Source organism: Crocodylus siamensis, chromosome 4 (genome assembly GCF_052110815.1).
Source record: "Crocodylus siamensis isolate JL-2025a chromosome 4, ASM5211081v1, whole genome shotgun sequence".
Classification (NCBI taxonomy): domain Eukaryota; kingdom Metazoa; phylum Chordata; order Crocodylia; family Crocodylidae; genus Crocodylus; species Crocodylus siamensis.
This window is the reverse complement of record NC_143398.1, coordinates 132728887-132753141: the sequence shown is the minus strand read 5'-3', so window position 1 is coordinate 132753141 and position 24255 is coordinate 132728887. Positions and strand designations below refer to the sequence as shown.

Below are 24255 nucleotides of genomic sequence, written 5' to 3'. Positions count from 1 at the left end.
ATGATTCATTTTGCAGAAAGAAAAAAAGAATAAGACACCCACAATATTTGAGAAGGTTCCCCAATTAGTTTTCAACAGGTTTGGTGATACAGGGTCTGCAGGATCCCTTGTCTGAACTACTAAGACAGAGCAAGGGAAGACAGTCTTATAACAGGCAGAATACTTACAACCCATACACATGCACCCCAAAAAGAACAGATTCTTTAGGGCAAAAACCATCTTACAATTTCTGGGCCAGGTCAAGAGTCTGTGACAATGAGGGGCAAGCAACCTCCTCCTGTACTATGACATTGAAACAGATGGGTCAGGCAAAGTGTTGCTATCCTGATGTTTGAGGGCAAGATATGTCAGCAAGTCAGACCTTGCAGGGAGGTGTCCGATTGCTAGATGGAGATACTACCCAAGACAATGAGTGGTACCATCTATGTAAAGTCTCAAACAGTCACCTGAATTACTTAAGGCTGGATGCAATACAAGGATTGTTAACTAAAACCTCTAAATTCAGAGGTGTTTGTCACCTTTCCTCACAAAATGACAGACTCACAGATAAATAAATGTCAAGGCAGAAGGGACTGTTACTAGTACTGAGAGGAATCGTCAAATCGGGGAAAAAATGCATGGTGCTACACCTTGGAAGGAATAATAAACCCCCTCCCCCCGAAATGTGTGCGAAACACCTGACTAGGCAACAGCACTACGGAAAAGCACTTGGGAGTCTTGGTAGACTACAGACTCAATGCAAGCCTGCAGATGCAGCTGCACAAATGGTGAATGCTGTTTTGAGATGCATTAACAGAAGCATTAAGTGTAAGACATGAGTGATGATAGTACCTCTACTCAGCACTGGTTAGGCCTCATCTGGAGTAGTGTGTGCAGTTCTGAGCTCCACATTTTAAAGAGGACATGGAGATGTCAGAGAGGATCAAGAGGCAGGCAGCATTAAAGATAAAGGGCTTGGAAGGCAAGTCATATGAGGAGAGGCTGAAGGGACTAGGACTGTTCAGCTTGTGGAAAAAGGTGCTTATGAGGGGACACGATACCAGTCTTCAAATATGTGAAGGGCTGACATAAAGGAGAGGGAAACCATGCCCCCTCCCCCCTTCCTGGTACATGTGTCAGTGTTTTTAAGCCTTTTTCAGAGGTATTCAGGCTGGGGGGATTTGGACTGGAGTGTACCAGTGCTCCTGCTGGGACCAAAGCCGGAGGTTCCTGACTTGAGGGTCTTACCAATTACCATATCTGGTATCAGGATCGATTTTTAGCCCGTAGTCAGATTGGTATAGACTGTGTGTGTGTGTGGGGGGGGGGGGGGGGGGTTGCCTTCTTCTGTAGTGGGGGACATGGCCTTTCACCCAGGAGCTCTTGAGCATATATTGACAATATTTCCAGAAGCAGGACATTATCTGCCATGGCTCTCCTGCTTTATCTGTGGCAGGTTAAGGTGTTAAGTCTATGTTGTGTCAGGGTGATGGTAGTCTTATGTAGAGTTTAGATTACAGATCATATGGGATGGTTTGATCCTGCCTTAGGCACTGGGCTGGACTGGATGACCTCCAGAGGTCCCTTCCAGCCCTACCACTCAATGATTCTATGCTCTCTCTCTTTGGTAATCACCGCTTCATATATCAAATATTACCTCTTCCCATCTTCATTGCTGGTGGGTGGTGTTATGCTGGGTACACCTACTTAAAAAAACTTCAAACACAAGCTTTCCCATAGGAAAATGTGGTTTCAAATATCAACATCTTCTGTGGAGAAATATCAGTTTTTAAACATTATTTTCCCCAGTCAAAAATTTTAAATATCATTTCAAAATGTCAAACTGTCTCATTTTAAGTAAAAAATATGCTTGCTTTTCACGTTTCAGATTCTAAAACATTCAGGGTTTTCTTTATTCCATTCAATTTTTTGGAAATTTCACTTTTAGAAAATAAATTTCCAAATGTTGACACTTCCTATAAGAGAAAATTCCTATTTCCTGATCAGCCCTTGTTTACAAAAACTAACGCTGGCAAATAATTGCCTTTCATGACTTGAGTATCACCTGCCAAACTATCAAAACAGGCTTAATCCAAAGCTTCCTGAAGCCAATGGTGCCTTTCTATTGGCTACTGTGAACACTGGATCAGTCCCAGTGAACACCATTATCTGATCATCTTTGCTCAACAGCTGAGACTAGAGACTGGGCTCTCCTCCTTCCTCAACTGCAGAAGTCACTTTCAGTTCACTTTAATTGTAACTTAAGGAAGGGAAATGAATTTAAAATCTTATACTCCTAACATAAGTTTCAGACTGAGTCAGTGACTAAACATTAACCCAGATGTTTGATAGATCTTAATTATAATTTTATTGGAAACTTAAGTCCACAACTGTGAAAATACCCTTCCACATAAGAATCAATTTAATGATACCTTTTGTAGTCTTGAATCAGTTCATACCTCTTTCTGCTTGATCTCACAGTGAGAACTCCGGATCCTAACAATGAAAATTGAGGTGTCAGCCTTTTAGCAAAAATACCTGGCTATTCTCAAATTGTAGAGAATTGGAGTATTACATCCTAACCCACAAACCACATGCCTGTTGTGTTGTACTGTCCGCCTAATTTAAACTACCAGAAATTGCTTCAAATCTTCCTTGCCTGACAGACGGAAAACTGTCTCCCATATTAAAAATATCTCAGTAGAATTCCTGCAATGTGAAAGATAATCAATCCATCTAAAAAACAGATGGCAAAAAAGGTCGTTTCAGCTTGTGGGAGGATGGACAATGGAAGAATATGGCCTTGTGCTTACTCAGGCAAAATAGGATATGGGTATCTCGGGGGGGGATGGGGACACAACAACAAAACCTCTCTCCAGATTCCCCCCTACCCCATTGCCAATCATCCTACTAAAGGGCTGGCAAATGACAGCTATTTATTACTTATATTCTGGTAGCACATAAAAAAGTGTCCCAGCCAGGACCAAGATCCCAATTCCTTAGGCATATGTAAGGAAGTCCTTGCCACAACATCAAACAAGTATGGTTAAACCCCATTCTACAGCTGGGCAATTAGGAATTAAATGATTTGCCTAGCGTCATACAGCAAGCCGATGGCAGTTGGGATTTAAGTCAAGTTCTCCTTTACCGCAAGACCATCCTTTCTGTCTGGAGCGAACAGTTTCAATGCTTGGGCTGGTAAATGTTTATGATGGTATTGAAAAACTGGTGTAGAAGATGTAGAAGGAAATAGAAAGAATCTGTATAGAGGCCCAGTTATCTAAAGAAAGAAAAAAGATGACACAGACATCTTCCTCCCCAGAGTCTACAGAGGGGATATATCAAGTTCCCACGAAAGCTGTGGTGAATTTGGCTCATGAGCTAAAATGTATGAACTGAATGTATCATTTCCAATCGTGTTTCAGGGACACAATTTTAATAGATAATTGAAACTCCGAAATGACCTCTAGATTAGGCATGTGGGGCAAACTTCCTCCCCTGACCCAGGGAGGCTTCACACTTTAATGCGTGGTTAAACAGGCTTGGACTGTCTGTCAGCAATAGCAGTACAGAGCAGCATAAATTTGCAGCCAAAGTTGGAGCCTGCAGAGTTCTCAGTCTCTCTCTGATGGCTCACAATGCACAAAGGTCTGGTTTTTTAAATGAAGGCAATATTGCTCAACAGTTAAAACATTAATGGCACAATCTAGGTGTAGAAATGCAAAGCAATCTCAAGTACATTAGGAATTTTTCGAGTCACAGTGGTAGAGCCTCAACCTAACAGACTCACGTATGCAGATTCTCTGTAGATGCTACATGCTTGCTTAACCAAACATCTTAATTCACGCTTGTTATTTTGAAAAGATTGGCAATTGTTGATACAGAGAAAGGAAGGGAAGGATAGTTTCCTGGCAAACAGGGCTATCCTTGAGAGTAAAAATTAAGTTTCTACTTTTACCTAAACTAAGGAAAGAATAATGGAAAGGACCTTCAAACATTGCATTAATTTGAATTCCAGCCACCAGAATTAAGCTTTAGGCTGATTTGCAAGTGTAACAACAACTTATAAGGCCTCTAATGAACTCCAAAACCTGTTGTAAAAAGAAATTAGCTCCTCAACTCTATTAAGTAGGTGGTAGGAGTCTTCTTTTACATGGTAGTAAACTTGAGACCAGGAAGGGGAAGTGACAGTACACAGGAAGGTCACACAGGAAGTGAATGCTTGAGACAGTCATACTACCAACAACACCTAGGACACATCCTCACATCACAATACAATGTCATAATTAATGCCTTGATTTACTTCTCAAGTGGCATTCTCCTCGGTATTATGCTATTAGAGAGTGACAAAGGACATATGCACCTCATTCACCACTAGAAATACAGCTCTGGTAGATTACATATTGCTGCAATAGAAAAAGGCCCTAATTGATGTCACAATAACTGGGGGACAGCTTGGGAACACAGTAAGCCACTTTCTGCATCTGTTTTGCAAAAAGGGAGTCTGGTTTTGGCCACAGCACAAACTAAATGACAAGGAGGAAAATGGTAGGAGAGTTTTCACTAGCAGGCAAATGGAAAACAAGACACTTAGTAAATTACAGAAAATTAGTGACTTCAGTGCAAAGGATTTCCCGCTGGAAAAATGCTTGGAGTTCAGGACTCCCTAATGATCCCCAGGCCTGCATAATAAGCAAACAATTGACAACAGAGGGACACAATTTCAAGAAATGGAGGGAAGTTAATGGCCTGGACACGTGAACAGCCTGCTCCTCATCTGTAGGGAGACTAGCGCGCTGGTTTCCCCAGGGAAAGCTGCTACACAAACTTGACAGCATTGGGAATGCAGCACAGCTGAGGTGATCCTTTCTGCTGATTTGCAAGGTTATTAAAAACTAAGATCAATATATTTCCTATTACTGGTCCAAAACCTTACCCATCACATTACTACAGAATGTTGCCATGTCTGGGCACACCCAAATTTCTCCTTCATTTAGAAAAGGGTGGAGAATCAGATAACAAATAAAATACTTTTTTCCTTTTAAAACCCAGCATATAGCTAACTCTCACTTCAAGAAAATAAAACAAGAGGACTTTGCATCTGCCAGGCCTGGACTGTCCCTCTAAGTTAGTCACCAGCATCTTCAAGGTTTTGGTGCCTAGGATAACAACATCCAATGTTGCGGCAGGAGAGAATAAGCTAATTTGCCAAAAGCCTGAATCTCAAGCCCCAAGCCAGGTGTTAGACCACCAATACGCAGGCCTCAGCTTGTGAGCTACAAGTGGCTCTTCAAACTATTACCTGTAGTTCTTTGCAGAAAAAGAGGGGATTTTGCTATATGAACTGGGCATGTCTGTCCTGCAGTCACAAGTAATAAGACGCATTCAACTCTTATGATACACAATCTTTTTCTTTTTAATTTCTTAAATACTGGAATTTTCTTCATTTCCAAGCCACTCTGTCACTAACTTTTAACAAACATAAATCAATGACATTTTAGTCCTAACTGCTTTAAGTCACATGGGCAGTCAGTGTTAAACAAAGGGCCAGAAAAGTGTGAATGGTGACGAACATATTCTGGTTCAAAAAATGTGTAACTAAAGAATGTTATAATACTTCCCAAAGGTTTAGAGTAAAATTTTTTAATGAAAGCTTACACCCTGTTTATTGAGTAAAAAAACAACAACTGGGCATCGTGTGTGTTGTATTTTTATGAAATAATTCAAACTACTTTCCTGAAAAAAAAATTGAACCCAGCACAGCTTTGGGAGGCTTGTGAACAGGGGCAGATATGGTAAGCAGCTCAGCATCCTATATCTCCTTCCTGAATTTCATGGCTATGGCTTTGCATTGTGTGCATTGAACACGAGAATGGAAAGGCCTCTGGAATTAAAGGACTGACAAGCTAATATTTTCCTTTGTTTCTTCTTCTTTCCTTCCCAGTTGCATATCTGTTGCTTCTGCAGAGGGTAAGACAGTCATTCATCATGTCATTCCCAATGAAGCATTCTCCCCTTCCAAATTAATTCATTTTTCTGTCCCAGCTGCCCCTACCTTATATTCTGGCATTGCACCTCAGCCCCATCATAGATTGCTAGCAGAGAGTGATCACACCTGCAACAGTCTAGTGCCTATGTCCCAAAATGAACAAGGATTTTTTTTTGGTCAGATGGCTAAATACTTCCATTTTTCTAAGGGCTTGACAGTCCTGAATTGAACACAACAAAAAGCTACAGCACAGAAAACAGTAGAGCATGCTGCCCACCCCAGAGGAGCTTAACTCTAGTCTTGGAGGATCACTGTGAGGACTGAAGTCTTGGCTAGCCTTTCATCAGCCAGTCAGTCTATGGCAGTGATTCTCAATTTGTTTTAGAATCGAGGCACTCCTCAGAAAATTCCAGCTCTGAGTTTACACTTTTCTTTTTTACTATAAAACAAACAAACACAGAACAATTCTTCTGTTGTAAAACTCTCAAAGATCATAAACCGATCAGAATGATTTCAACACTATGGATTGCTCTTTGAAGTCTCTGGTTTATCTGGGTTTATCTTGTGAATCGTGTTCGCACACCTCACAGCTCCTACAGGATACCACGCAAGGATCTCAAGGCACCTCAGAGTATTGCAGCACCCTGGATGAGAATCTTTCATCTACAGCATCTCAGACAGGACTGAAGAGCAAAAGTACAGAGTCATTGCCAGGACTGGAGACTTTTATGGACACATGTCTACCAAAAGATGGAACAATGGATTTCATTTAAGGTCAAATTGACCTTAGATGCCAATAACATACAGTCTCTACTATTAACCTGCCTGGGCACACATACACCAACCATAATGTGGATAGAAAGAAATGTGGTATCAGCTACTTACATTACATGATTGCCTTTTTTCCCTTCACAAAATATTTGTTTTCTTATTCAGCAAACAGCATAAATGTTTGGATGACTTGAATTATACCCTGTAAGGCAGGGGTGTCCAACCTTTTCTAATGTGGGACCAGATCATGAACTTTTTATCACCCAGTGGTCCGGAGAGCCATATTCAAAGACCTCACAGGAAGCGATATCACATCACTCCCGCTCCTCCCCCCGAAACAAAAGTACAGTGTTTACTTTAGTTTTCCATCGCAGCACCCTGGGCCTCAGAAAACGGCTTGGAGCATGGTGGCCCGCGGGCTGTATGTTGGACAAGCCTGCTGTAAGGTGTAGAGCACCCCCAGAAAAGCCCTTGGATTCTACCCAAACCAACAGAGAGCGGAGGTACTTGACACCTTGCAGGATAAAAGCCTCGTGTTCAGTGCTGCTGAGTCAGCAATTGCCTATCCCGGCAGATGCTCCTATTTGCAGCCCAGACTTAAAACTATGTGACTAAGGTTGTTAAGTCTCACCATTCTGGTACATGATGTATTCTCTGGTCTACATCCTCTTGTGCTTTCTAAGGTTTAATTAGTAACATGCAGGCTTCATTTTGTCCCACTGATGTGAGAAAATCATATTCACCTTTGAGACTGTATGTTAAATAACAAAGACCTTCAACTTTGTGACTCGATATTGAGGGGGAAGGGTTGAGGGGGCCAGAGGGGCAAAGGTGGAGACATGATTAAGGCTAAGTGGTTGTGCCAGCAAATTTATCCCTACATCTGTTCCATCAAGTATGGGTGAATTCACCATGTCACAGAGCTGTATTCTGAAGTCTCTTATCAACTAACAGGAGAGGTGTGGCTGAGACTGCACATGGCCCCTGAGTTATTTAAGGATCTGATTATTTTTCATGCTCTTTGTCAGCCAGATCTGGGAAAAACCTGGAGAGAAACTAGTTATTAGGAACAGAAGAGATCAAAGCTCTTTACCACAATAAACTAGGTCACAGTCCAGAAGCAGAGTCAAGAACAGGAAAATCCCTAAGCACTTTCTGAATCATTGCGATAAAGGTCATTCAAAAGGCCAAAAGGCTTCTGAAAAACCTTTCTTCTCAGTCTTAGACTGTCAGGTCTCCAGTACTGAGGGAAAAGGGATGGACAAGAACAAGATACCTGAATAATATCGGTAGCTTTCCAAGCTGCTATTTCACACAAAAATATACTTTGTTCTCTGGTTATCTCTGGCCCTGGCCTGCTTTTCAGATTTTACAAGACACAAAACAGAACAAAGCCAGACAAAAAACACAAAGCTTCGCTCTTTGCCCCCTTTCCAAATAGCTACAGCCATTCCTTCCTAAGGCCCCCCCTCAATCATTTTTTTAAAAATAGAAATAATAAGTATACCCTAATGGACAGCTTTAAGGAGACAAGCATTGAAAACCACCCTACTCTGGAGAATCCATTGACTTCCACATGTCTGTGCAAGTCAGGGCAAGAACTGCCACAGTTGTGGTACCCAAAGTAGAAGCAGAAGTTTGCCACCTTTTCCCCTAATAAGGAGCACATCTAAAGAGAAAGATTGTCCCACAGATGTTCTTATGCGTAGCCACGAAGATCCACCTCTTCCTCCCCTATACTCATTGCACATAATCCCTGTCGGCCACAGTAATGGCTTACGTGGTAAATGAAAAATTACGGATATGATGAACTTTCTATATATTACTGGAAAGATGGTGAAAGCAGAATAAAAAAGGAGCTAGTGTCACATGGCCAAACTGGCATTTGGTGATTATCAGGTGGTCTGCAAGCCCCTGAAGAGCCCTGGCCTTCAGCTGGGAACCTCTGGGTTAGAATTCTAAGAAAACAACTTTTCCCCTACATATATTCTTCCACCTAAAAAGTATCAGTATTTAAACTACAAAATCAAAGCTGTTGGAGGACTTGGGAGACCCCAGGGGAATTTATACTTCCCTATTTCACAGGGATAATACACAGTTAAAGAGAGTCTGAAAGAGAAATAACAGACACTTCAGCATCTCAAAGCACTGCAGCTTTCCAGAGTGAGGCAGCTAAATGAGCCTTCCTCTGCAAAAGCAAATAGTGGGAGGAGATAAGTGAATAGCAGGGAAGGAATCCCTAGAAGCCAAGTGAGTATGCTGCTAATTTTGCTGCAACTGGTTCTAATAAAGAAAAAAAAATCTATGCATTTCACAAAGGTTTTTCAAACACTTTCTTGAATCTGAAGAATTAAAACAACAAAACTAGATATATACTGACAAATATACAAAACTAGATATATACTCCTTGACCAATGAATGAATGCTTTAAAACTCTGTTACCAATACTTTCTTCTGAACCATCAGAAATAGCTGCAAAGAGAGAGCTGGGCTGGTGCTATCTCAGGGACCACTTCAACACCTCTGTTGGGCAGACAGCTTATTTACCACGTGTCTATTCAGCTCTGGTAGATTTAGCTATTGGCTGGGGCATAGGCTAGAAAAAATAGTCCTAGCCCCCTACTGGAAACCAGTCCACCCTTCTAAACTGGGTTACTACAACCTTCTAGGTCCTCACAAGTTTATTATGCATCTTGCAATTAGTTTTTGCTCATCGTAACAGGGGATACTGTTCCAAAACCATGGCAAGAGTCCTCTTTTGATGACAAGATCTCTATTTCCTTTACCTGAGATAGGCACCTGTAATGTCTCTTGCTTTCTAGTCAATTAGTACTATACAAATTCATCTGAAACAGGGTGGCTCACCCATGGGTAAGATGGCTCTTATATATTGCACATATAAATACCAATGTGTGTTAAACTTCTGTGACTTCTGTAATGTTCACATTGTCTCACTGGCTGCATCCCTGTGGGACCAAGGCATACAAGCACCCTATGGTTATAGTTCAAAATGGGAATTTAGTATAAAGGAAATTATATATATTTTTTACCATTTTAGCTCTGCCTAAAAATCAGGATGGCTAAAATGGATAATATACAAATATACAACAAGTTTATTTCTTTAAACATTAAAAAAAAAATAAACTTAAACAATTTAAAATTGAAGTTATAGCAGCTTATATTAAGACCTATACTTACTATAAATACATTAAAATTATTTAAATTTAAATTAGAAAATAAAATAAAACCTCTACATATGTTTGCTGTTGAAGTTTTAAAGAAAGTCAGACAGATGAACTGAAGGAAATCACCAGCTAAGCAACTAAAACCAGAACTTGAAGTTAAAAACTGCCAGTGATAATCATAGCCTCTTCTCCAGGTACACAAAGAATACATTTCTTCATTTTAATTTATTCAATTAGTTTAGTTCAATGACAAGCTAATTCAAAACTGAGAAGCCAACTGAAAGCTGAAAAGATGGGAAAGTTTATTTTCCAATCTCTAAATAAAAGCAGGTAAGAAATAAGGAGATCTACCTGTTCTAAAAAATCACAGCAGCCAGAAACAATCAGTCCATTTAATTTATTATAGATAGCACTTTTATAATAAATGCCTGTTTTTATTAAATAAAACTAACTTAAATATGCTTGTTACTTCATTTTGCAAGTAAATTTATCAAATCATGTTTTATATTTAAGATTACTTTCATATATTTTAATTGTTTCAATTTATAGCCAAATATATTGGCTAAACATTAACACAATCACAACCAAAAGATTAATCGACTAGGAAGTAATAAATGCACCGTTCACAATTATCTGACAGGAAATGTAAAATTTAAGAAATCTAAATACATATGTCATGCTATTTAATTGCTTACATAGATTTAAGTACAATTAGCCAGAAGACATATCCAATTTAGTGCGATGCCAATAGTTAGTATCGAAAAAAATCAGTAAATTCTACTAGCCAATGCAAATAAATTTCTCTTTAAGGTGGAAACCCCCCCCCCAAAAAATACAAAATGTAAAAAATTATTAAAATTGATCTTTTAGATCAGTGTCTCTCACATGATGATTTAACACAAGACTAAAAGAACTGGTGATTTAAATCAGTCCAGCCTGGCTGAAGGTCTATGCAAATATGAATAGCCAATTCTGAAGAAGACAGTCCAGTTACCTCAAGTATTATGTGGCCAGGCGTGAAAGCCTCTACTTCAATGCCCAGCTCTGACAGCAGCAGTTAGGACACCCATGTGTGCTCCAGCCGAGATAAGCTGCAAGAGAGCTTGTGGATGATCACGGGGCTAGAATTACCGGGGATGGCAGCTGCGCCTCAGTTCAGTGCACACACAAGGGCCTTGGAGTGGAGGGGGGCAGTAGAGGAACTGGGGAATAGCAAAAGAAAACCACAGCAAATACACTCTCCTCCATTCCTAAGAAAGGTCATTTTCCTTTCCACCTTTAGCTTTCACATTTATCATTTGCATGAAAGGGGGTTAATGTTGGGGATTTCAAGAACACATTTCAAATTTGTAACAGTGGGAACTCAGAGGCCTTTGGAAAGACATACTTCAACCCATGTACAGCTCCTGGAAGTGAACAATGCCTCTTCCTCAAAACCAGACAACTTCTGCTTTTTTCAAAGGCTGATCTGTAATTCCCCTTCCATGTATTCCATGAAGGTTTTTCACTCTCTTTCTTGAATCTGAAGAATTAAAATAACAAAACCAGCCTCCTGTTAGTCCATTTCCTAAAGAACTAGACTTTTTAAAATCCCCTAGTGAATCAAAAACATTTCCATTCCCACCCAGATATTTTCCTAGTTACAAATAAACAGCAAGTCTGAATGCAAGCAGGTTCCTGCAGGAGACTAAGGTGGAAAGTTTAGTTATAAGTAATTATTTTCATAAGACTAACCAAGCATAGACCCTATAAAAGCATTCCCAAGTGTGGAATTTTCTCTCTACTTTACCCAGAAAGTAAATCAAGACTACCCAAATCCTTACCTAAATCTAGCTTCAAGTTTTAAAACCAATTCTGTAACCTACTCACTATGAATCGGTAGTCATGCCATGGAAGAGTGAAAGGACAAGCTTGCCCTTTGTGTTAGCTTTCAACTTAATCACTGGAGCCTCCAAAAGGACGGTTCATAGATTTCATAGGTTTTTAGGGTCAGGAGGGACCTTAGTAGATCATCGAGTCTGACCCCCTGCCTGGGCAGGAAAGAGCACCTGTCCAGTCTCCTCTTAAGGACTTCCAAGGCAAGGGAAAGCACTACCTCCCTTGGAAGCCCAGTCCAGATTTTGACAACCCTCACTGTAAATCATTTTTTCGTAATGTCTAATCTAAAATCTGCTCTCTGTCAGTTTATGGCTGTTGTTCCTAGTAACCCCAAGGGGCGCCCTGGTAAACAGTGTCCCCCCAGTTAATTTGCAGACAGCCAGTTCCTTCCTAGCTGCTTCTGGAATCCTTTGCATAAATTCCCCTCTTTTTCCCCCATGCACCTGCAGGACACAGACTCAGCTTGCCTCTTGATAGCAGCTCTGGAATAATAGAGTCAACATGCACATATGCTAGTACCATGTTCCTTTCTGAGGGTACTGCAAGACCCCAATTAACTTCCAGACCTTTCAAGTAAAAATGGCAGAAGCAAACACACGTTTGAGAGTGAGGCTACCAACGCAGTATGTATCTCATACTGGACACCACTGACCATTTTTATGTGTAATTCCCAAAGAATCCACTCACTGGTGGCACAACCCCATGCAGAATCAAATATTTATGTATCTGCCACATATCCAAACTCAGATATGTTAAGTTCAGAAAAGAATGGAGATATCCATTCCTGGCAATCAATGCCTTGGGTCACAACCTGAAACTGTTGGCAGGAACTGAAGAATCAATTTCCCTCCAGTAAGATACTCATTCGCTAGCTATTTCACCTTTTCACCTACACCATCACTTCTGCCATGTCCCATCAAGTCCTTCAATACCTTATTTGCTTGAGATAACTCAGGTTCTGCCTCTCACCAAGAACCCATCCACATACAGAAGTCTATAGCTCAAAGTAAGTGATGCTTTAGTTTGGCTGCTGGGGGCTATGGAAAGGTAGGAGGAAGATGCTGGAGCTGGAATTAGTAAAGCGGTCCCATTTGAGACAGGACTGCTCAAATTACAACACCTGCTAATCCAATCACTCCCTTTAGTTCAAGTGTTGCCTCTGTGTAATTCAAGAGTATGGTTATTCTCCCTCAACTCAAAGGCAGTAAAATGAGCATAATAACTGGAACAGCTTGAGCTGATAGTTGTTTGCATGGAGAGGAGGGGCCTGCTGCTTTGGTACGGTGCTTCCATTAGGCTCCATCATAGCTGTGACCACCATCCCATCCAAGAACATCACATTTCCTAAACTAACCCCTTCACAGGCCTTTCAGCCCTGGCTTCTTTGCCTAGATTTTGACGCACTGGCAACTATATAGCAGACTCAATATTCAGGCAAGTGCAAATTTAAAACCACACCATGTTAGAGGCTGCAGAGAACATGCTGTTATATTTCCCTACCTTAAATCAGCTAGAATAAAAAGGATTACTTCCTTCATGGGGAGGAATCCTCATATAGATCTCCAATAAATTCCTAAAGAATAGGAAGAGTTCCCCCCCCCAATAACATCTCTGCAGTACTATTCACCTTCTACACCTTCTGAAAGCTCTACACACACATTAGCTGAACTTCACAAACATACTTGCTCATAGCGTTCACTAATTCAATCATAATTTTAAAAAAGGAAAAAGGGAAATATGGGTTTACTGGATAAACTCATCCATTAACTGGAGAATCTGACCAGTGACTTAATCATGGTGTCAGTGTTGCTGGGCCCTGCCATTTTATCCTGGGCCTTTCAATAATCAGGAGTATTTCCTAACACTCTAGTTCCTGGATTTCCATGGCATTCCATAAAACTAAAAAAAGTAAGACTCTTCCACTGACAGGTGTTTTGGACAATTGTTAACATATATTTGAAAATTATGTCTACTGTAGAATTCTATGGAGTGCAGGACCTGAAGGGTGAAGGTATCTTGCTTTCCAGATCTACAAGTTCCGCTCCAGATCGATACCAATGGCCGTCTCCTGTCAACCCAAAAGGTAAAAGTTCCATTCAGGCTACAGCATCAGTGGTAGTAAGATGCAATGATCGTTGCATCATTTCTTTGTATGCCATTTGCTATAGAAAGTGATGGTGGTTTCTAGTAGATGGTGGCTAGTAAAAGTTTTTGACCTGTCTCAGATAAAATACTACCAGATATTTGGGAAAAGAACCTGGTGATATAAAAAGATCTTATTGTATACTATACTGGATTTCTATATTGACATACTGTGTTACTATTTTAGAGTTAATAGGAGCTATACTAATTTATAGAGGTGCACCGATATATTGGTGCCATATTGGATCAGCACCCTTAAAGGAAAATTAACATTATTAGCTGTCGGCTTTTTTTGGCCTGTGTAGCCAATAACGTTAATGGATAAATATTATATGCCTTCTGGAGGGGGCCCCTGGATGCCACGTGCATGCATGTGGCCAGGAATGTAGCTGGGCAGTGTGGAGAGCAGCACCCCGCGGGTAAGTCTGTGGAAGGGAAGGAGCAGATCAGGGCCCCCATGGTAAGGGAGGGAGTGGGGTAGGGGCAGGGGCTGGGGGCACTGCTCAGCCCAAACAGTGAATGAGACCCAAGGCTGGGGTGGGGAGCAGGACAGAGCCTCAGGTGGCTTGTACAGGGTGTGTGGAAGGGTGGGGAGGGGGGCAGCTCCCCATCACTGAACCCCACCATACCCTCTGTGGGGGAATGGTGGGGGGATGTGCTCCCCCCAGATTTGTGCACGAGGAAGAGGCAGGTGGGCTGCCTGCTGTTGGCTCGGGGCTCTCCACCCTGCTGCCCTTGACCCAGGAGTCATGCACTGGGGGCAGCGAGTTGTGCTCCCTACCTGCCTAGCAGCTGGAGGCATGAGGCCAACACAGGGCTCCTATAGCAAAGGCAGCACAACAGAGAGCCCGGAACCCACAGCAGACAGCCTCCTCCCTCTCCTGCACCTCTTCCCCTCTATAGACTTACCAGCAGGAAGCTGCTTTCCATGCTGCTCAACTGTGGTCCTATAAAATCAGTTATCAGACTAGTATCAGCCAATATGCGTGGTGAAAAATCAGCTATTGGTATCACCCAGGAAAATCTTTAAATTGGTGCACCCCTACTTATTTAAAAACACTTAACACAGGTGGGGCCAAATTAGGCCAAGAAACTCCTTATAAAATAGATGAGAATATAAAATTTAACATGGAGGAAACCGCAGAGGCCAAAGAATTTAATGAAAAGATATAAGGAATATCTTACTTTTTTTAAGCTCATTTTCTAAAATTCTACAGCAGATATTATTTTATTTTAATGGAATGTCCAAAACATTTACAAAAATTAAAAGTTTTCAAAGTTCTGCTAGACTCCATCCAGTGATGCATTCCAGCCAAGGCTCTTCCCCAAGCTAGATTTTTTTAAACCTCTGCAGGCCAGATTTTCCAAAGCACATCAGTCTAAGTGTTGTCTAAATGACATTTTTGAAAAAATCAGGTCCTTCTTTAAGTACCTAAATGAAAGCTGAACTATTTTAAGAATCAGGCTCAATGTGACTTTATATTAACTAGCAGGCTTAATCACATTAGAAACCTGTTGAACTGGACATACATTTACTACCTCTGTTTAGTGTATGGCTTCCCTTATCCCTGTGGTTTCTCTCTTCAATGTGCTGTTCTTGGAAATGGCCTAAACTCTGTTTTTTGTTATTTTTGGGGCAAGGGTGGGGGGGCAAAAATTGGCTTCCTACTATGTGCCTGCACAACACCCGATAACATGGAGTTCCGATGCTCATATTTCAGTGCAAATAATGATAGTAATAAATAATTGTCCTGAACTCTGCTTCTGTTGCAGCATTAGCAGAACTCAAAAAGCAAGCAAACATCTTAAAGGATACCTCATTAAACAATACTGAAAGCAAAGGAAAATAATTAATTTGGCTGACAGAAAGGCAAATAAAAACCCCAGAAAACCCCAGAGAAAAACAGTACTCACTCAATACTGGTAAAACTACAACATCCCCAACTCAAGTTTATGATGATCAGAAAGTATTTTAGAAGACATTCTAGTGTACATTGGAGATAAGATAATTCTATGGTGCACACAGTGCTGCTTATGGCATTTCACATAGCTTTAAGCAATTTATGGTGCCGTTTATCTACTCCTCACATACAAAAACATTCCACATGATGCAACTCTAGTGAACATCATTATTTTGCTGTCTTAACCCTGATTTAATTCCTGAACATGCACACACTTATTTTAACAAGCTAAGACTTCTAAGCACACACAAGAAGCTCAAAAGTCAAGGAACTTTTAGTGGCATCATGTGGAATAATCTTCAGAAGAATCATGCATCACATGTTCTCTAACTGCAATACCAATCCACCCTGAAGTTCAGCTCCTTTATATTAGAACTGAAGTAGTGACAGCTATCTGTTGAAATGCATGATCCATTATAAGCCCCACATCTATGGTTCCTTCTAACTTTTCTCAGACCAAATTAAATTAGTTTGAAGTTTTCTATGTTTATTCTCATACATGGTGATGACATTTCTGTAAAAGTTTCAGCAAAATCTAGTCGCAACATTATTAAACGCTGCATGCAGTTAAGAAGGGGGGAAACAGAGCACTTGTTGACTTGAATGCATGCAATTTCAGAGGAACAACAGCTGAACGAATATTGTTTAAATTTGGCTTGGTTTGTAGGTTGAAGAAATAAGCAGCATTTATTGGAAGCTGCTTCAGCAGTTTTGATGTTACAAGTGCTGACATTTTTCTGAGGCCTGCTTGGTTTCTTTACTCAGTTTGAACCTAAGAACAGAGTGGTACTCAGTTTGGTTTGGACTGTGCTGCAAAAACGTGGTTTTGAATGCTGGGAACATTCTGAATTACAACCTAGAAGTACAAGTGCATTCAACATCTGGCAAACTTCACAAACATTTCAGAAGTCTGAGATGCTGTAAAAGGCAAGGAAGAAAGGGAAATCTCCTTAGAAAATGGGCACAAACAAGGGACACTCCTAGTGATTACCCTAATAAATGCTCTGCCCCACAGATGTAAAAAGTTATCATCCCCACTTCATGGATGGGGAGAAAAGGGGCAAAGAAAACCAAAAATCAATCAATCAGTGCTTTTAGAAGCTATCACTACTTCTGAATGGCTTAATTTTGGAGCATCTGTCATGTCCACCTTGAAATACAAATACCCTAAAATAGGCTCACAAACTTTTCAAAGTAACTTACCATCAAAATAAACAGTCTTTCAGGAACCATAAACTCAGCCAAAAAAAGGGCTAGCCTTGCTCTTCCTCCAAGTAGATGGCTCACTAGGTAAGTGTTCTGTACAAAAGTTCCATAACTGAATCTCTGTTGGATATAGCCATTAAAGAACAGAGAATATGTTTTGTAAGGAATGGCATTTACTCCTAGTGTAACTGCACAAGGTTTTGTCTCTACTTATCACTGTTCTTTTCACAGTTATGTTGATATGCCATCTCTCTCAGCCCCAAAAGCCCTTGTATGTATATAATTTGTAAAGTCCTTTGAAATCCAAGGTGTTCTGTACATGTAAATCATCATTACAGCTTCTACTTAATTGGGACATACTAGAGTCCATTATCTTATTGACCGCCTCCTAGGAAACTGATTTAGCCTCTAAGGATACATAGTAAATAGGAAACACCAATGCTTAATTGGGATGATGTTAATAAAATTCTGCTTTATGAGGATTAATTTAACTAACATCAATTAAGTAATTTATCAGCTATTAAATAAGTATGCCAGCCCCAAACTCTGATCTTCTGCAATTCAATCTCAATCACCCAGTGACCTTAATGACAGCATTACCAACATCAAAGTGGGAAGAATTAGCTTATTACAATAAAAGTTTCCACATAAAAACCAAGTAGTAAATTTTCCACAAGTAATGAATTGGCCTTGGTTAAGGGTGGCAGGAATATGATGGCATCAAACTAAAGACTTCCAGAATATGGAAATTACAGGATTCATCATCACCATGTTGTGGGCGGAGAAGGAGGGAGAAAGAGGAGGAAATTCTTTCCAACCAGTAAATCCTATGGCTGTGTGAAATTTTGCCACCAGTCTTGTTTTGACCTGTTTCGAGTTCAAAACAGCAAAACTGAACAAAACTGATATGGTCGAAGCAGCCTCGAAACAAAATGAGGCAAGTCGAAACGTTTCACCGTTTTGAAGTTTCGCCCATAGGGCTATAATGGGAAGGTTGAAACAGCCTATAACTTTGTCATTTCTGGTCAGATTTGGATAAATCTTGCAGAAATGGTAGCCCCTTCTGAGGGCATAAAGCATGCCAGGTTTCAAGAAGATAGCTGCAGGAGGTTCTGATAAACTGCACCCCAAAGTCTTGAGAGCCAAATTTGTGTCACGTGTATGTGTTAAGCCACAGCAGGGTCAGAACTGCAGGCATGCTAACCCCTGCCGAGGCCATGAAGCCTGCCGAGTTTTGCTTCTCTGCAGCTTGAGGTGCAGTTTCCCCCAAGCCCCTGCACTTATCTCCTTGAAACTTGGCAGGCTCTGTGGCCTCAGAAGGCACCATCACCCCTGCAGTCTTCAGCCCGCTGCTCCTTTAACACGCACAGAGTCATCTATGTCACAAGTTTTACCTGTCAGCAGCTTGAGGTGCAGTTCCCCCCAAACCCCTGCACCGATCTTCTTGAAACTTGGCAGACTTTGTGGCCTCAACAGGGGCTACCATCCCTGTAGTTTTGACCCTGCTGTGGCTTAACACATACACATGACATGAGCTTTGCTCATGATTTTGGGGTGCAGTTTCTCCAAACCCCCTGCACCTATCTTCTTGAAACTTGGTAGCCCCTTCTGAGAGCATGATTTGTGCCATTTCTGCAAGTTTCATCCAAGTCTGGTCAGAAATGACAAACTTATAACCTGTTTCAAACTTCCCCATTATATCCTACAGGCGAAATGTTGAAACGGGGTTGAAATGGCAAAACATTTTGACGGAACGAAACGGAACTGCCATTTTGACTCGAAACAAAAGCCAAAAAACAAAACACTGTTCTGTTGAAACACTGGCCGAAATGGAACGCTTCCATTTTGCACAGCCCTAGTAAATCCCCACAACATTGAGCATCTGTATAGCTCTCAATAGAAACCCTGCAGATTTGGAAGCCATGCATAACTGACTGGAGGAGCAAAGTTTACATCAATCCATGCATGAATTACTTATGAAAATTTTACATACGGGAAGCTTTGGTTCAGAGCTACCTACAGAACCAGCTTACATTTGAAGTTTTAATGTAAAATATAACACAAGCCAAGTTCGGGTAAATTATGTTCTTAAGTTTACATTGTAAACCTTTACAGGCAGCAAACAGAAGCTTCCATTTGGAATTTTAAATGAATTTTCATCAAGAGCTATTTCTGACTTTGGGGGCTAAGAAACAGTTATCACATGGCTCCACATTCAGTCTGCTGTTAAAGGGGATGAAGAATAGCTTTGAGGGTAACTTGTGCAGTTGTCACCAATCCCCAAAATTGAAAGAGAGAGAGTCAGATTCCTAAGAGTCATGAAATTAGTTTAAAAGTCACAAGTGGATTTCCGCTTCTACTGATTCCTGCATTTTGAGATTTTTATGTTTGAGCCTCCTGGATTTGGAGACTTCATTTTGCCTGTACTCAAGTCCTATTTTCAAGCTTTTTCCACAGTAAGGAACAAAAGAAGTTTCTACTAAAAACAACCAAACAACCAAACAAAAATCGTATAAGTGATCTGTTGAGTTACAGATTTGAACCAGTTTCTGAAGTTTGGTACACACTTTCAAAATGGCCAAAACCAGTTTAAGATAAACCTGGATGGATGCAGTATCAAACTTAACTGATTTAGGTTAAACCGGTTTATTGAACTTCTGCCCCAGGTCCTGAAGGACTGAAACTATTTTCTTCAACTGCGACCCACTGAGTTGCAAATAAAAGTTGAGTTGAAATCCTGAATGCTCAATAATGGAATCTCAAAATGTTTAGCTCAAGGCATTTTACAAGGAAGGGTATCATTATCTTCATTTAGCAGTGGGGAAACTAAGGCACAAGAAAAGGGAGCAACTTTTCCTTTGTTACAGAAGCAGTCTGTCAGAGGAATACAAGTCTCCAGCTCCCAATCTTAGCATCCTGACCATAGAACAAAGATTTACCATGCAAATTGGGATTTGTTATATTCTATGTACTATATTCATTTATTGATTGAAAAACATTAAAAAATGATACAAAGAGGAGTTCACATTATAATGCATAAAGAGTACAAAACAAAGCAAACTCACTTTTTAACTTCAACTCTTCTTTCCTGACTCCCTAGATCTTAATTTCTGAACCTCAAAGCTGAATTAAATCCAAATCCTACAGACTCTAACATATACATGTTTAAAACTTCACTGTTAGGACAGTCCAGTTAAAATTCATGGGATGACTCACCCGAGTATAGGAAAGGATGTGCTAGGTAAAGTAAAAGAAATTAGTATTTACAAGATCAGGGCCTTAGCATAATTTCTGCCCCCCTCACAGAGAACAAATCTTTATACATGTATAAATGTTTATATATATGCAAAATTGTGCATATTGAAAATTAAGTGCCACGCTGATTAGCGTTTGACAGAGAGAGATTACCATGAATTCACACTGGATGAGAACAAACTTAAACACACACTATAATGCCACCACATCATCCCCAGAAGTGTCTCCTAAATCTCAAGCAGTGTTTTCTAGTGATATAAAGACTCTACAACAATAATCTCACACTTTCCCTCACTGCCTCCATCCTAACTTTCCATGGTTCACCCCACTAGTTGCTGTGGAATTTATTGCACATTACTTGTTCCTTGTTGCTGGAGGAAAACACCTTAACAGAATACATTTACAAACAACACAACTTCCACCTCAAACCTCCCAGTGAATGGTTTTGCTATTCCTACAATAACATTGAACCAAATGCTGCCTTGATCAGCAACATCAGTTTAAGTAGCAGATTTGTAACACAGCACAATTCTTGCCTGTATAGACTCCTAGCAAACACAGCAAGCTGAGATGTAATACAGTGAAATAATAGATCAGCCTCATCGAGTTACATACACATCGCTTAAAGATTTTTTACCTCAGCTACTGACCGACTGCCGACTTCCAATCTGTTCTGAATGGAATAAACGTTTAAAGACAATGACCGTTCAAAACCAAATGAAGAGAAAAAGTTACCCACAATGGTGTGACTTTTAAAAGGTGGAGGGGGGCGGATCTTTGACTTAAAATTTTAAGTTTTGGCTGAATAGTTTGCATCATCCATGCAACCAAAATGTCTATGAATGAGATAAATTGAACCACCTTCCCTATTTCTTCATTTTTGTGTATTCTGTGCATTGGACAGCACTGTGGACATACCGTTTCCCCTACATAGTAGCCAGTTTCTCTCTTGATAAAGCAATACTCATCTCATGAGAACAGAAAACACTTATAACATCGTTAAGGACTTTTCAAAATTCAAAGCATGCTTAAAACCATTAGTTACTTAAAAAAAGGGGGGGGCGGCTAATGATGTCTCTTATGTGTAATGAAATAGCTGCATGTTTACACTATTAAAATGATGTAGTAGGACTATATGGGAAAAGTCATATGCAGTTAATTCCTTATAATATGACTCCATAATGTATCATAACAGAGACGTGAGGGACTAGTACTACTGTCAATGGGAGTTTCCACTGACTTGAGTAGGAGTAAGCATCATTTATTTGTAAAAATGATGCATTTCTAACACAAGGTAAAGAACCACTTAGCAACACTATTGGTTCTTATTTAATAGTTAGTGTTCTCCTACCCAGAGAACAAGTATTGTGTTTTTGTAGGGTTAGTTAGGAATTCCCCTCCCCACAACCCTCCCCCCCCCCAAAAAACCCAACCAATAGCTATTTTATTTGCTTTGTTAATAATGCAGATTTTCCCCATACTAGCATTTTTGGCCATCCTGTTAACCAACACACAACACCTATTACAATATATAATTTGTCTGTCCCAATTACAGAAATCAGACTAGATTCTCTAAGTCCCGAGATCTCACGGGACATACCAATGAATTCAGTTTACCCATCAGAGTTCCATTGTTTTCAGGTGGGATAACAACTTTCTATTGCATGCTGCCCCTCCTCACAATGCAATGGAAAGCACCTTTTTTCTTGTAGGCATGGACAAACAACCATAAAGCGTTTATTTATTTGAACAGGACTAAGCCAGGTTGCAAGAGAAGCAAAATTACTCCTAAGGGAAAAAGATAATTAAAAAATAAAATCAGGGAGAAAGATAAAAAGGAAATCCCCATCTCAATGGATTTGCTTGATAGGAAGGATCAGTCTGGCCAAAAAAATCAAAAATGGAATTTGGTCTCCCCGCCACCATTGTCTCAGCTTTATACTGCCTCCACTTAAAATGAAAAACTTCACAGTGTAACATGTTCAATAGGTCAAGTCACAAAGAAGCGCACTCCTCAGGCCCCTCGTAAGGCAAAGAGTTTAGTGTGTAGCACTTCTACTCCCACAATATTGCATGACACCTTCACAGATAAGTGACACAACTAAACACCTTGATTACAAAAAATCCCTCATATGGACTACACCTCCTTTACAGTAGCAAACTTTCCACAAACTTTACAGCAGGGGACAAAACCTCCAATACTACCAGACTATGAAGGACCAGACTAAGTGTTAATTTAACAGATCCAACATACTATCTCCAGCAATGAAAAAAATATGCCTCCAATTATAAGCCATTTCTACACCAGTGGGGTTTTTCTCCCCACTCTATTGACAAACACACAAGCATTCTTAAGTGCCAAACTGCATAGGTAACTCCTCTTTGTGTTAATCAAGAGTCTCTCACTTGTTTTTCCAGTCGTCAGGATGCCGCACACTTAAAAAAAATCCTTGTTGATTACCTTTGAGAATAAAATATATATGTTGTACATGTACACACACACTTTGCACCCAATGGAGAGATCATATGTAGAACATCTGCATATCAAGCACTAATGCAGGCACAATGTGTTCAAATTTATAGCAAGTTACTCTCACTGCAGAAAAGAAGTCTTTCCCCATTGTACCAAATCATCCTTTTTTGTAAAAGAAATGTTTCTATTCAGTTTTCTACTGAAAAAGAACTCTCTCTCCCAGTTCCTTCCCCCCCCGCCCCTTCCTCCCCCCAAAAGCACAAAAAGTTCCTATTCATTCTACGTGCTCCTGGACACAGAGATCAGGTTTAAAAAGAGTAATCGCTGAGTGTTTACTGCCAAAACTAGGAAACAAAGCAAAGAAACACAAAACAAGCTGAGCTTCGCCTGGCATCTCGGTTTCTCCTTACAGAACAAAAAAGAAATAGCAAGGTTAAACTAAAGGGTAACATAGAACAGTAAAATAAATAAAAATTTAAAAAAGCAGCATCCCCCCCCAAGCCCCTGCACACACCTAAAAATAGAAATATAACATTGCAATCTCCCCCCAAATCTTAGGCAGGTTTCAGAATAAAGGGGGGTAGGGGGGAGAATAGGGTTTTTACCTTGATGCAACACTGAGCAGGAACCTCAGACATGTCTCACAGAGTGGGGGAATAAAAAAAAAAAAGGAGAGGGCAGAGAGAGAGGGAACGAGAGAGATCAGGAAGTTCTCAGGGGGGGGTTTCCCCACTTTCCTCTCCTCTCCCCAACCCAGAAATCCTTCAGAGCCAGACGCAGTCATTCAAGGAGAAGTTACTCCGACCATCTTCCCCAAAGAGCTCAAGGTGCCGGCAGATCTGCCCCTAGCAGTGGCAGCCCGCATAGTTTGGTGGGGGGGCTGCTGGCTGGGGAGGAAGGGGCTGCCAGGGGGGTCTGCTTCCAGCCCGGGAGGGTGAGGCGGCGGCGGCTGCTGCTGCCCTCGCTCCCTCTCTCTCCCTCTGAATGTTTTCCTTCCTGGAAGAGAGAAACTGAAAGGCAGAAGTGAGAAAGCTCTTTGCTCATTGATCTGGAGAGTTTCAGGGCTGAAACTGACGTGAATTCCCAGCACCGAGCTCTGCCTCTTAAAGGAGCCCCGGCACCAGGAAACACAAGCTCGTGTTACAGCCGGGCGGCGGGGAAACAAATGCAGCAGGACGCGGTGGGGACGGGAAGGGGAAGAGGAGGAGGAGAGGGAAGGGAGGGGAGGGGAGGGGATTTGCTGACACAAAAGCATGCCCAAATTGATGGTGAGACGGTGGGGGGGGCTTCAATATTGATGCTCTACCAGTGGATGCAGACAAAACAAGCAGATCCCTATAGATCCAGCTGGGTTGGAAGGGGCCTCCACAGATCCCGCAGTATCCCCCCTATCCACACTGGGCTGCTAGGGGGCAG

At 40.9% G+C, this 24255-nt stretch overlaps 1 protein-coding gene across 6 annotated transcripts in view; it reads right to left on the bottom strand.

Annotated features, from left to right (window-relative positions):
* Window positions 1-23990, bottom strand: part of ETV6 (ETS variant transcription factor 6) — a 179296-nt gene extending 155306 nt beyond the window's left edge. For 2 of the 6 annotated variants that reach the window (XM_090043824.1, XM_090043825.1), the window contains exons 1-2: window positions 23445-23583; window positions 11312-11446 (exon numbers count right to left, since the gene is read on the bottom strand). Coding sequence is in view for 3 of the 6 variants with exons in the window: in XM_090043820.1 (XP_089899946.1) it covers window positions 2439-2475; window positions 23445-23623 (216 nt within the window). In the remaining 3 variants the exon portion in view is untranslated. Of the gene's footprint in view, window positions 1-2411; window positions 2476-11311; window positions 11447-23444 lie in introns of all 6 variants that reach the window. The other 4 variants (XM_090043822.1, XM_090043823.1, XM_090043820.1 and 1 more) reach the window with 3 other exon arrangements.
* Window positions 23991-24255: the final 265 nt, after the last annotated feature.